Source organism: Peromyscus eremicus, chromosome 9 (genome assembly GCF_949786415.1).
Source record: "Peromyscus eremicus chromosome 9, PerEre_H2_v1, whole genome shotgun sequence".
Taxonomy (NCBI): Eukaryota; Metazoa; Chordata; class Mammalia; order Rodentia; family Cricetidae; genus Peromyscus; species Peromyscus eremicus.
Genome location: NC_081425.1, coordinates 1,155,223 through 1,169,388, shown reverse-complemented (window position 1 = coordinate 1,169,388; position 14,166 = coordinate 1,155,223). Strand labels below are relative to the sequence as shown.

General features: G+C 35.8%; 1 protein-coding gene across 2 annotated transcripts in view; it reads right to left on the bottom strand.

Moving 5' to 3' along the window:
* Nalcn (sodium leak channel, non-selective) overlaps positions 1–14,166 on the bottom strand; it is a 298,952-nt gene that overhangs the window by 258,252 nt on the left and 26,534 nt on the right. For both annotated transcript variants that reach the window (XM_059274302.1, XM_059274303.1), the window contains exon 6: positions 12,619–12,773. In XM_059274302.1, the coding sequence (XP_059130285.1) occupies positions 12,619–12,773 (155 nt within the window). The remainder of the gene's footprint in view (positions 1–12,618; positions 12,774–14,166) is intronic.

Here is a 14,166-nt window from a genome sequence, read left to right as displayed (position 1 = left end):
TCATGCTTCCTAAGGGTTTTTTACAAGTATTGTTCTTGTGACTTTTATGATCAATCTTGTCCTATATTCAACAGAAATATGTTGGGTTTTCCTTGTTCCATGAGAAGGGAACTCCTTAGCAATTTCAGAGTTGTCAGATTAAAGTAAGCACAAATGCTTTGGATTCTTAGATTTGATCATCCTAGCTCTTTCTTCCATTGTATCCTTTATAAAAATCAATAATTAATTGCAGTGGTAACACTAAGCATCATGACAAACACAGAAAAAATTACGTTTTGGTACATTTTCTGAAAGCAATATAAATCAAAATTACATGTTTTACAAATTAGTCTTGAGTGAGGCTTTTTATATAAATTCAGTAGAAACATATAGAAAAAACATAGATATATAATCAATTTCTATTTTCTATACACTTATAGAGTTCATATCTGGTATCATGCAGAGCACCATGAAATATAGTTTAACAACATTGAAATCTGAGAATCAGTCTTTTAGAAGCAGCATCAAGAAAGTTCAATTTATAGTCTATTATGATATGATTCAAGATAATTTGTTTTTATCATATTTTATATTCATATTTAATATCAGATGTACTATGAGATAGATTACCATAATAATGGAATGTCAACCACATGAGAACTGAAGCATTAGTCCTGTGTGTGAGCATTCATTGTCCTTATTTTGTGAGATACACAGGTGTTTCCCAGTACGGAACATTCCTATTATGGAAGCAATCACTGGTGGTTCTCACTGGTATTTAATGTAATTGATTTATGACTTTTATGACGATCTGAGTCCATCTTATGGCCAATACTCCTAAAGTCAAAGAAGGAAGACATCATAAAGTAAATAACAGTGAAAATATGAAGCATTTCTCCTTGGGAGGGAACCCAGTTCCCTCAGTTCTCATGCCACCTTCTTCAGAAGTGGCTTAAGAATCAGAAAATCTGGTAGACTTAGTGACTCTTTAATTTCTTCCATTTTCTTGATTGCCCAATTTAGTTACTGATGGCACAAAAAAATACAAAAAATGAAAAGTCCTCACTTGATATGTGTGTAAGCATCCAAAAACCACATTTCAACTCCTGTGAAGCTGACAACTGATAGTTTACATATCTGACATTTTAAGAAAGATGTATATAAGGACAAATTTATGAGTTTTTATGAAGAAGTCTAATTAGGTAGATATTCTTTATGTAACATGCTTAATGAACCAATAAATATTTTTGAGAGTAATCTTGGATGAGTATTGGTAATTGAATTGCAATAATTTAGAAAATAAAATTATCAGTTGTAGGAGTTCTCTGGTAGAGTTTTTGGGGTTGCTTATGTATACTATCATATCATCTGCAAATAATTATACTTTGACTTCTTCCTTTCCAATTTGTATCCCCTTGATTTCCTTTAGCTGTCTTATTGCTCTAGGTAGAACTTCAAGTACTATATTGAATAGACATGGAGAGAGTGGACAACCTTATCTTGTTCCTGAATTAAATGGAATTTTTTTGAGTTCCTCTTCATTTAATTTGATGTTGGCAATCGGGTTGGTGTATGTTGCTTTCATTATGTTTAGCTATGTGCCTTGTATCCCTGATCTTTCCTTTTATCATGAATAGGTATTAGATTTTGTCAAATCTTTTTCATAATCTAATGATATGATCATGTGGGTTTTTTTTTTCAGTTTGTTTATATGGTGGATTACAATGACAGATTTTCATATTGAACCATCCCTGCATCTCTGGGATGAAGCCTACTTGGTCATGGTGGGTGATGTTTTCTACATGTTCTTGGATTAGGTTTGGCAGTATTATTTTATTGAGTAATTTTGTATCAATGTTCATGAGTGGAATTGATCTATAATTATCTTTCTTTGTTGAGTCTTTGTGTGGTTTGGGTATCAGAGTGACCGTGGCCTCATAGAAAGAATTTGGTGATGTTCCTTCTGTTTCTATTTTGTGGAATAATTTGAAGAGTATTGATATTAACTCTTCTTTGAAAGTGGTAGAATTCTGCATTAAAACTGTCTGGCCCTGGCCTCTTTTTGTTGGGAGACTTTTAATGACTACTTCAATTTCCTTAGGGGTTATGCTGGAGAGGATGTGGAGTAAGGAGAATATTCCTCCGTTGCTAATGGGAGTGCAAACTTGTACAGACACTTTGGAAGTCAGTGTATCAGTTTCTGAGAAAACTGGGAATCAACTTACTACAAGACTCAGCTATACCATTCTTGGGCATATACCCAAAGGATGCTTAATCATACCAATTGCTCAACTATGTTCATAGCAGCTTTATTGTAATAGCCAGAACTGAGAAACAACCTAGATGTCCCTCAACCAAAGAATGGATAAAGAAAATGTGGTACATTTACACAACTGAGTATTACTCAGCTGTTAAAAACAAGGACACCAGGAAATTTGAAGGCAAATGGATCGAACTAGAAAAAATCATCCTGAGTGAGGTAACCCAGACTGAGAAAGACAAACATTGTATGTACTCACTCATAAGTGGATATTAGCTGTAAAATAAAGGATTCTCATGCTATAATCCATAGCCCCAGAGAGCCCAGGTAACAAGGAGAGTTCATGGGGGGACACCCAGATCTCCCTAGGAAAGGAAAATAGAAGAGATTTCATGAGTAGACTGATGGAGGGTGGGGAAGGGAACATGAGTGAACAGGTTTGTGGGGAGCAGAGGGAAAGAATACTGAGACTACTGGAAAAGAAGGTACATTTCAGAGTCAAGTAAAAGCTTGGCACAAGGGAATCTCCCAGGAATCTACAAGGAAGACCCCAGCTTAGACTTCTAGCAATAGCAGATATGTAGCCTGAACTGGCCATCTCCTGTGACCAGATTGGTGCCTATGCCAATTGGCATCAGAGAGGCATCATCCAGCAACAGATGGAAACAGATGCAGACCCATAGCCAACATTAGGCTGAGTTAGGGGAATACTGCAGAAGAAGAGGAGAAAGGAATGTAGGAGTCAGAGGGGTCAAGGACACCACAAGAAAACTCATAGAATCAGCTCACCTGGGCTCATAGGGGCTCACAGGGACAGAACCAAAAACCAGAGAGCCTGTATAGGACTAAACTAGGCACCCTGCATATATAAACAGTTGTGTGGCTTGGTTCTCTTGTGGGACTCTTAACAGTGGGAACAAAAGCTATCTCTGACGCTTTTACTAACTTTTGGGACCTTATTCTTCATACTGGGTTGCCTTGCCTAGCCTTACTACATGGGAGTTACTTAGTCTTACCGCAACTTGATATGCCATGTTTTGTTGATACTCATGGGAGACCTGCCCTTTCCTAAATGGAAACAGAGGAGGAGTGGATTTGGGGAGTAGGAACAGAGATGGAGGAGTGGGAAAAGAGGGAGGAGAGCATAGAGGAAAACTGTGGCTGGGATGTAAAAAAATAAAGATAAGTCTATTTAAAAAAACAAAATTAATTATATATCAGAAAAAAAGAAGAAAGTACATTCAAATACACAGGGGGAATTAAAACATTCTTCTATAAAATTACGCATTTTTATATACCTATTATTTTTGCACTGTCAGTTTGAAACCTAGGCCTTGCAAATGTTAGGTGGGTGCTCTACTGTTGAACTACATTCTCATATCTATCTGCCATTGATCTGTCATCTATCTGTCTATCTATCTATCTATCTATCTATCTATCTATCTATCTATCTATCATCTACCTATCTATCTATCATCTATTTATCATCAATCATCTATCTACCATTTATCTATTTTTCTATCATCTATCTGTCATGTTATCATGTACCTATCATCTACCTGTCTATCATTTGTCTATTATCTTTCTATCACCAATCTAACTTTCCATCTATTTGTTATCAGTCATTTATCTATGATCTATCTACTATCTATCTATCATCTATCTATCTATCTATCTATCTATCTATCTATCTATCTATCTATCTATCTATCTATGATCATTCTATCTCTGTCATTTATCATCTTCTATCTATCTACCTATCATCTATCTATCAACTATCTATCTATCATCTATCTATCTATTTATCTATCTATCTATCTATCTATCTATCTATCTATCTATCTATGTATCTATCTATATAATCTGTCATCTATGTCTATCATCTATCTATATTTCTATCTTTTTATACATTCATGTCATAATTTTGAATTAAATTTAAAAAATAATATGCTTGATCAAATATGCCATCTAAAATATTTTTCTTATTTTCTACCTGCCCAATGTGCTTATCATCTCATTTTCTGTCAGAGTGGAATATACTCACTTTTGTTACCAGTGCTTCTAGTCCTTGTCCAAATGCTCTCGGCCTCAATAGTTTATTTTATAAAACCACAGTACCTCCCAAGAACATGTTTCTCATCTTTAGATTCTAACATCCAATTCTGACACATACTATAAGGGCCTGCCATATCACATATATCATAGCCATGAATTTTGTCAATTATGTATCAAATAAATGGACCCATACTAAGCATATGTAGACTAAACATATGCACACTTTTGGTCTAATCATTATTTCCTAGAAAATGTGGTGTACAACCACTTACATGACATTTAGATGTATCAGACATAATAGGTAATAAAGGTAATGTAGAGATGATGTAAAATGCACTGAGGATGTAGGCAGGTTATGTACAAATATACAACTTAAATACTTGAGGATTTTGGTCTTTTGGGGGCCCCTGAAACTAATCCATAATGATATTGAGAGGTGACTGTATATAAGAACTCTCTGATACACAGGACACTGTAGAACTAACTGTCTTATTCAATAAGAAACACAGAACCAATGCAAAGAAGAAAGCCAAGAGGTCAAAGCTAAGAGCTAAAAACCTTATCCTTCCTCTCTTGGTGGTCCTACTTCTCCAAAAAAGACCTACTTCCTGTGTGTCTGTCTTTATAAAGACTTTCTGTTCTGCCTTCTCATTGGTTGTAAACCCAACCACATGACCGCCTCGTCACTGCCTGTCTGTACAGACCTCCAGGTCTTCTATGGTTGGTATTGAGATTAAAGGTGTGTGTCTCCAATGCTGGCTGTATCCTTGAACACACAGAGCTCTACCTAGCTCTGCCTACCAAGTGCTGGGATTAAAAGCATGCACCACCGCCCAGCTTTCGCTATGGCTTGCTAATAGCTCTGACCCCCGGGCAACTTTATTTATTAACATACAAATCACATTTCAGTACAAATAAAATATCACTATAGGGCACACAAAAAAGCCAGAGACCATCAACCCCACCACACAGAAATCATTGGTTTTCAGTGGATGTAGTTATTATTCACATACATCTCTTGACCTAAAGACTTCAGACAAGAGAATAAGGCACAGATTATCTAGAGACCACTGTATTGGAGGACACATCTTGTCCATTATCAAGATAAGATTTTGTCATAAACTGGCTGTCTCAACAAGCAACAAGTACAGAACTCTTTACGACCAAGTTCATAGTTTATTAGTTTGCAGACTCAAAGCAGTGCTTTTACCTGAGCACCCGGAACACCAACCTTGACTCTTGTTAATTCTTGTATCATTCTCTTCATTTGTGGAATAGGAATAGCCATATCTTGTGGATTTGTTTTGAGAATTGAAACATAATGAATGGATGACCCTTCTCCAGCTGTCAGTTATGCAATAAGCAATCAATGAATGATAGCAGTGGTTGTAGTAAATAATGATAGTAATTACAAAAATAAGCTCTGTCTGTTGGACAATTAGTCACTGACACAACACAGTGTTTATTGTTATTTATCTTGATTATTATATTTAAAGAACACAGAAATAGTCTACTACACACAGTGCACATAACACAAAGCACATTTTATTTAAATGCCCTTTTAGTATCTCCTAATTTGTAGTTTTCCCTTGCTGATGAGCTTCCTTTGATATGAGTTGTTTTAATCAGATTTTACTTATTTTGGAGATTTTAAAATTGGGCTTTTCTCCATTATGCTTATGGTTCTAAAGATGAATATAAAACATACCCCTGCCTATCTACTCCCTAGGTGACTTTCTAGGGTGAGTTTTATCATCCAAGCTCAAAATGCTTTTTTTTTTTTTTTTACCTGAGTATGCAATTAACTGGGAGTTAAAGCCACCCCCAGGGTAGCTTTGTACTGCTGTGCTGTATCAAATGTTATATTTTTTTCCTGAAAGATCATGACAAGTAAATTGCTCGTTAAATGGTATTTTCTGTGATTTCCTGCCCAAAGACGACAGTGTTAGTATTGCTGTTTTCTAATTGCATGTCACATCTGTTTGGGCAGTGGTCATTTGCATCAAATTACTCACCAAAAGTGAGTAATGCTGAAGGTCTACTATAAAACTAAGAATAAAACTCAGCCTTGCAAGTTGTCTTTTGAATTTTCTTCTTTAGTAAATAAAGGCATGAATAGAAATGAGGCTTTAGGAAACAGAAAGTTATAGTGAGAGCCTACAAGCCCAGAGAAGTTAATCTTCATATCTTTTCACTATGTTATTATAGCCCTCACTCAATGTCTGCTAACCAGATTTGGGGCTCTTCAGATGTATTCTTTCAATAGTGTATGGCTCTCAGCAGGATAGGAACATGGAGACTCTGATACCTTAAAGTGCATAGGTTAATATCTTGGAGGGAAGCATCTCAGTTAAGGGTCCTTAAGAATGAGACACAGGGAAGTGTTTAGCTAGAAGGGAGAGAATCAGAAACATCTACACATCATCCACCATGTGGCTGATGGATTTAAGGAGTCCAGAAAACAAACCACTTAGGTTTGGAGACCAAGCCTGTCATGGCTGTGCTTTGGCTCAGTGTCCTATCAAGTCAGTGTTTCTCAGCCTGTGGGTCACAATCCCTTTCACAAGTATCACATAGCATATATCTTGCATATCAGATATTTCCATTATGATTCAAAACCATAAAAAAAGTTACAGTTACAAAGTAGCAATGAAAATAATTCTGTGGTTGGGGTCACTACAATATGAAGAATTGTATTAAAATGTCACAGCATTAGGAAGGTTGAGAACCACTGCATCAAGTGTTCTTAAGCTCTGTGCAAGGAGAGCCTTGAGAAGTTAAGGAAAGACAGGGGTCACAGGTTAAAATGTTTTGGATAGATGAAATTAAATATGTATGAGGCTTGATGAAATTGTAAAATATTCAGTGGTACAAGCTAGGAATTAACATGACTCTCAAGAGTCAGAAAAAATCACAGATGAAAATGTTTCGAGTGACACATCAAGAATAATGGACACATGGAGACAAAAGTACATTCAGAATCTTCTTTCTTGAATGCAGTCCATAGATCATGAGTATGTGAAGTTTGAGATATTGATTAATCAATTAGTTAACACAAACACATGAATGTTAAGAATATTTTAACCTCTTCCTTCTCTACCCTTTTCTTTGCTTCAAGATGCTAAATGACAACAATGAAAGCTATAGACCAAAGGGAATAAAGATAAAACTCAAATGTGTCCACCTGAAGTTTCCTACATCCTGCCTTCCTCCTGAAGGTGCCACTTACCCATTAAACAACACACAAATGCCTTCAAATTTTACCACCACTGCTCAAGTCTCTGGCTGTGGTAGGGCATTTGTATTAGGCACTATTCTAAGTGTACTTTCCCAGTTACTTCTCCTAGTGACCCTACAAGACTTATCTGTCACAAATTCATGACAGAGATAGAAAACTAAGGCAATTCATTTCTGAAAATCACCTCCCTCATATAAAATAGGGCCACAATTCACATTGTAATGCCATCTACTTTAACTACCATGCTTTATGTAGCCTTTTCTGAAAAGAAGTCACCTATTCATGTCATTTTCAAGTCCACAAAGTAGACAGCATGCATAAACTCAGATAATTGTTCAGATTCCTTTCTTTCTTGAGAAGTGTAATCAAGATTTCATGAGTTGAATATAATACTGTTACTCACACAGAAATGATTTTCTAAGTCATGGCTGTAGCTAACACTATTTTGAGTTTCAAGTTATTTCCAAAGCATGTAATTATGACTTTGTGATGCAGAATCCTGCCAGTAGACATATACTTGTATGATATATATATATATATATATATATATATATATATATAATATATCATACAAATGATGCATTAGGTTTTACTTTCCAAGACATGGACATGCTTATGGTGCAGCCTCCATTTTCTTTTTTTAATGTACATAATTATACTTTGTAATATTTACTTTATATTTTATAAATCCTTAAAGTGATAGATGAGGCTCATCACTAGTCACTGTTAGTTGGTTGAATGCCTTCTGGAATGCTACATATAAGATATATTCTGTCAAAACATCCCCCACTCACCCCTGTATAAAAAGAGTTCAAAATATAATTTAATTCCTAATAAAATATACTACCTGATAAAATTTAATTTCTAAGATGAATATAAAAGGATCAAGACCGTGAATATAAACTGTGCTGGAAAAGTATTTGACATATAATTCATTTAAAAAGAGTTGCAGTTAAAAAGGGGGGGTATGCAACTAATCTTGATGAGTATAGATAAGTGTTTATGGATTAGTTTGTCTTTCTGTTGTAATAAAACACCTCGACAAAAGCAACTTAAGGAAAAAGGTTTGTTTGTATGTATGTATGTATTTACTTTTGGTCACAGTTCCAGGTTATAGTATGGGTTGAGGTAAGGGAACTGGTCACATCTCATCAGTGAGTCTCATTGCCAATATTGCAAGATTGAGAGGTTCTCTTTCCTGATGTCATATAGATCCCAGAAGGTTCTACATTCATCTACATACTAATTCCTTTATTCAAATAGAGAACCATTCTTGTCCTTGGTGTCACAACATCCATTATTTGAAGATTTATTTCTACTTTTAGTGTGTATGTGTGTGTCCATGAGCATGCCATTTGAGTGTGGGTGCTCAGAAAAAGTGGTTGGATCCCCTGGAACTAGAGTACATATGGTCAGGAGCTTCTCAACACTGATGTTTCTGGATCCTCTGAAAGAACAGCAAGTGCTCTTTATAAAGACAAAATAAAACAAAAAAAAACAACCTTTTTAAAAAAAAAATAATGTGCATGGGTATGAAGGGGTCAGATCCCTTGGAACTGGAGTTACAGACAGTTGTGAGCTGCCATGTGGGTGCTGGAAATTGAACCCAGGTCCTCCAGAAGAGCAGCCAGTGCTCTTCACCATTGAGCCATCTACCCAGCCCCTAGCAAGTGCTCATAACTGCTGAGCTGTCTCTCCCGGCTCAGCATCCATCTATCCATATAAGATAGATATCCTGTTGTGTCTGTCTCAGCTTAAGAGACACTAGGATATTTTCCAGAAATTTCCTATTAGACACTTTACCTTCTGAATTGTGGCATACAGTAGAGGTATACAAAGTTCTTATGGATGGAAACTCTTTTGTTTTTGTTCCATTTTTGATGGTCTCAGAGGGCTTGCTCAGCAGGTTCTCTGCACTGAATTATATATATATCGACCCCCTCTTACTTTTGTTTTGAAACAGGGTCTAAACTGCCCACTTTGGCTCTAACTTCAGATAGACTTGAACTTGCAGTCCTCCTGCCTCAGACTTTTGGATAGCTGTGATTATAGGCCAGCACCACAGGGTTCAGCTTTAAAACTGAATTGTGTTCCTCAGTCTCTCTGGAGTCTGGGTGATTTTAGGAATACAGGGTTTTCTTTGCTTTTTGCAATTTTCTACTTAGTGCTTTTGGATTCTTTATGTATTTCCAAATTTGAGTTTCTCAACATCATCAATATTAACTTAATAATTAAGTTACTTATGAGAGAAATGTACATATGAATCAAAATAAATGCTTTATATGATAATCTAATTAGAACAAAGGGGAACTATGCTCCTTGTAAAATAATCATCATTACTTACATATGTAAGTTTGTTGGCCAAACTCTAAGCATGTCTAGGCACTTAACTATGTCTTAAATCCAGATGAGTACATAAATACATGTCTAAAAATCCCACACTTCATTTGTAGAAAGCACTGTCTCTTTAAAAAAGAAATTTAGCATTAATTTCTTAAAACACTGCAGTGTGTATATCTCTACAGAGATGCCTTATATCAGGAAGGAGTTTTCCATTTCAATCTAAACTTGGATTGACATTTAATTTTTTAAATTAATTAATGTATTGGTTCTTTTTGTCTTTGATTTATACATGTGTGGATGCCTGTGTGTGAAAGCCAGAGTTGGACCTTGGGTGTCTTCTTGTATCACTGTCCACTATATTGTTTGAGAAAGGGTCTCTCAGTAAACCAGAAGCTTGCAATTTACAGCTAGGATGGCTGACCAGGAGCTCTCAAGATCTGTCTCATACTTCTGGGTGCTGGGTGCTGGGATTGTAGTCACAAATAGCCATGCCGAGCTACTTCACAGAAAGCACTCTTACCTACTGAGGCATTTCTCAGAGCTAAAATATTTTGATTATCATACAAAGTCAATATTTTGTCATCTAACCAATAATCCAAGAATGACAATGATTTCAATCACCCTTTATCGAAAGAAGCAAACAGATCCAATTAAGCTTGCAAAAACATAGAAGTCATGAGGGCTATCATTAACACAGACATGTTCAAGGACAAGAACAATCAGACAACAACCTAATTTTCTATAGTATCTCTCCATAAAATTTTTTATACCATTAGTCAGTATTTATGAAGGACTCACATGAGCCAGGCATTGCAAAAGCCCTGGAGACAGGAAAATGAAAGTACACTCTATGTTTTCAAAGAGCTTAAATCCTAGTGCCCAAAACAAGAGCAAGAGGATTAGTTTAAGAGGAGCCTACTGCCCCCAGGGAAATTCCATGCTAGAACTGATCCTCTCAAGCTCCCTTCCTTCTGCCACACCCAGCATTCTTTATAAAGAGACATTCTCTTGCAAAAAGAGATTGCACCTTTTATTCATTGAGTTCTTTGTATGACACAGTACAGAAAGGTGAACCAACTTGAACATAGCTGCACTTTGAGTTTGGCAACAACTGCTGCATTTAAAATAATGATAGATTTTAGCAATATGATGTAGAAATTTGGAGGTATTAGTCCTGTGATGGTGGTGCACACCTTTAATCCCAGCACTCAGAAGGTAGAGGCAGGCAGATTTCTTTGAGTTTGAGACCAGCCTGGTCTACAGAGTGAGTTCCAGGACAGCCAAGGCTACACGGAGAAATCCTGTCTCAAAACCAACCAACCAAAACAACAACAACAACAAAACAAGGAAGAAAGAAAGAAGTTGGAGGTATTTTTGTGCAAAGGTGGGTGAGCCTTTGAATGTTGGTCACTCTGTGTAGGAGATATAAGCTCACCTATTAAAGGCATGAACTACATACAGTCCAGGATGCCAGTCTGGCCGATGGGTCACTAGACCTTATCCCATGCAGCCTACCCAAATTTATGTATCTCATCTCTCACACAATATCTGCATATTCTTGCTCATTATTGAAAGTCAATATTGCCCTAAGAGGCCTCTATGCTTGTGAAATACAAGGATAGTCAGTTGTAAGATTTCTTGTAAAGGTGGATTAAGCTTGAATAAAGTGACAATTGTTGGCTTCTAGATTTTTGTGAAATAGGAAAATATATGATTTGGACAAATGAAATGAATGATGAATGCCATATAGCTACAATGTCAGAAATCAAGTTGAGGGCATATTAAAACATAAAAATGAAATTTAGAGACATTATTTAAAGACATACCATAATGTGTTTTTCAGTCCCACTTTTGCATTATACTGTCAGAGAATTATATTGTGTCACTAGTTAATAACCTTCACAGATCTTTCCTGAAGTTCATAGTCCAGAGTTCATTACATCATCCTGGAGCTTCTACAGACTGATGCATGCCCCTCCCTAACTATGGAATCTACCATTGCAGTTTTGCACATCAAAGTCAAGAAAAAAACGACTTCCAAAAGAACATAACCCTCATTCATTATTAAAAATGACTTCAATAACAATTCCCAAATTATAAAATACTTGTGTAGAACCTATTTTGGATTTAATAACTAAATATGTGCACCTGGAATGGAGTTATAATAAACAGAGTGATGCTACTAAGTGGAAGATGCTAATTGGTAATGGCATATTTCAGCACTTAACAGAGAAGACGAAGAGAAATATTCACGTTAGCACTTTATGTTCATGGATTAGCATTTCCCATCTATGGATTACACAGACTGGACATATCCATAAGTATTTAATTAGCAGTTTTCTGTTCCATTTACCTTTTAGCTCCTGTAGTCACCAATGCCTAATGTTACATGCTTTGAGACTTACTTTGGCTGCTATGGTTAGCTACTAGTAGAAGAAAGTAAAATCTTACTTGTCTTAGAATTAGCAACCCTGAATCTTATTCATCAAGGAAATACTTTAAATGCTACAAATAAAATAAGCCTAAATTAACTCTATATAAATACATAATTGACTATACAGAGTCTGTATGCTATGGCCTGTAGAGCAAAATACATTATAATATTGGCATAGAATTAAATTTTGCATTTCTGTTTCCTTTGTACTATTACTAGTCATAAAATGAAACACTACACAATTATACTTTCTATTTCATAAACATCATAAAATAGAAACTGAAAATATATTTTACCAGTAAGACAGACCTATCTCATTAAAGCCACTGTAGCCCAGCTCTTGCCTGCTAAGTCCCAGGTCTTCCAGGTCCATGCATTTAAATCCTGGGGGGCACTGGTAGCCTTCTTCTAGCTCTGGGGAGCAGTGTGTATCTGGGATAGCTAAGCTATTCCAGGTTACATTCCTGTGGACAGCACAAGAAAGTGTTAGATATTTTGATAGTTGTAAGTATTGATTGGAATAATCACTCATTTAATTATTCTTTACCAATAACTGCAATATATGGACACAAATTGAAATTTGCAATTTGTGAGTGGCATTCACAAGACATAAACCTTCTCAAATGATAACTGATTCATTCTCCTAGAGCATCTTAAAAGAATATTACCGTATTCTTTCTGGGTTTTTTGTTTGTTTGTTTGTTTGCCTGTTTGTTTGTTTTTTGTTTGGTTTTGTTCTAATGACAGAGAGAGAGAGAGAGAGAGAGAGAGAGAGAGAGAGAGAGAGAGAGAGAGAGAGAGAGAAAGGGCAGTTGGGCAGTTGAGGAGGTTGAGAGGATCTGGGAGGAATTGGAGGAAAAACTGTGGTCATAATACATTATATGAAAAAAATTAATTTCAATAAAAATATATGTATTTAAATTTTTATTTAAAAAGAAGATTGCAACAAACAAATTAGTAGAGATGTGAAGGGATGCTAATTTGTATGGGACTTTGTCACTCAGAAAGCTCCTGTGCTACTAGGCAAACATTTTATGACTCCTCTACTTTCAGCCAACATTAAGTGATAAAAGGCTTTTTTTTTGTATATTACAAATGGGGAATCTTATAAATGATATTAGACCTTCTGGTATGTTGATTCTTGTGAAATTTAGAAAGAGAACCAGACAAATAAGGAGAAGTTGAAGGAAGAAAGTCTATCATTTTGGCAAGGGAAAACTTAGGAGGTAGTTTATGGATAGCTCTAAGAAAACCAAAGTCTTTAAGATGGATTGTGACACATGTTTCTTCATCTTCTTATGGACAGGCAGAAAATTAAGTTACATATGGATTTGCCTATGTGATGGACTTTTTCAGAGATTCTAAAGTTATTACCAAAATGAGATTGAAATTCTCATGCTAAGCCTTCAAAAATGAGCCACTGTACCAGGTGAGGTCACTTACGTTGATCTGTGCAGAGGGCATAGTGTGGTCTATGTAACGCTACAAAGCTTCCAAACTAGGATTTTGTTGTGGGCATTATCAACTGTGTTAATGCTTCTAGGGATATCCTGAGTCCCTTAAGCTTACCTTAAGCTTATGTCAAACTTGAGAAAGCCATTTCTTCTTGGATAACATTTTTTTTTCTTTAACAAGTTCTCTAACATCTCTCTATTTTTCTGTCTATCCATCTATAGCCGATCTATCTATTGATCTATCTACCTATTATCTATCATCTAACATTATCTATATCATCTATCTATCTATCTATCATCTATCTATCTATCTATCTATCTATCTATCTATCTATCTATCTATCTATCTATCATCTATTTATCTGCCATCCATCACTTATCTATCAATCTATCATCTATCAGC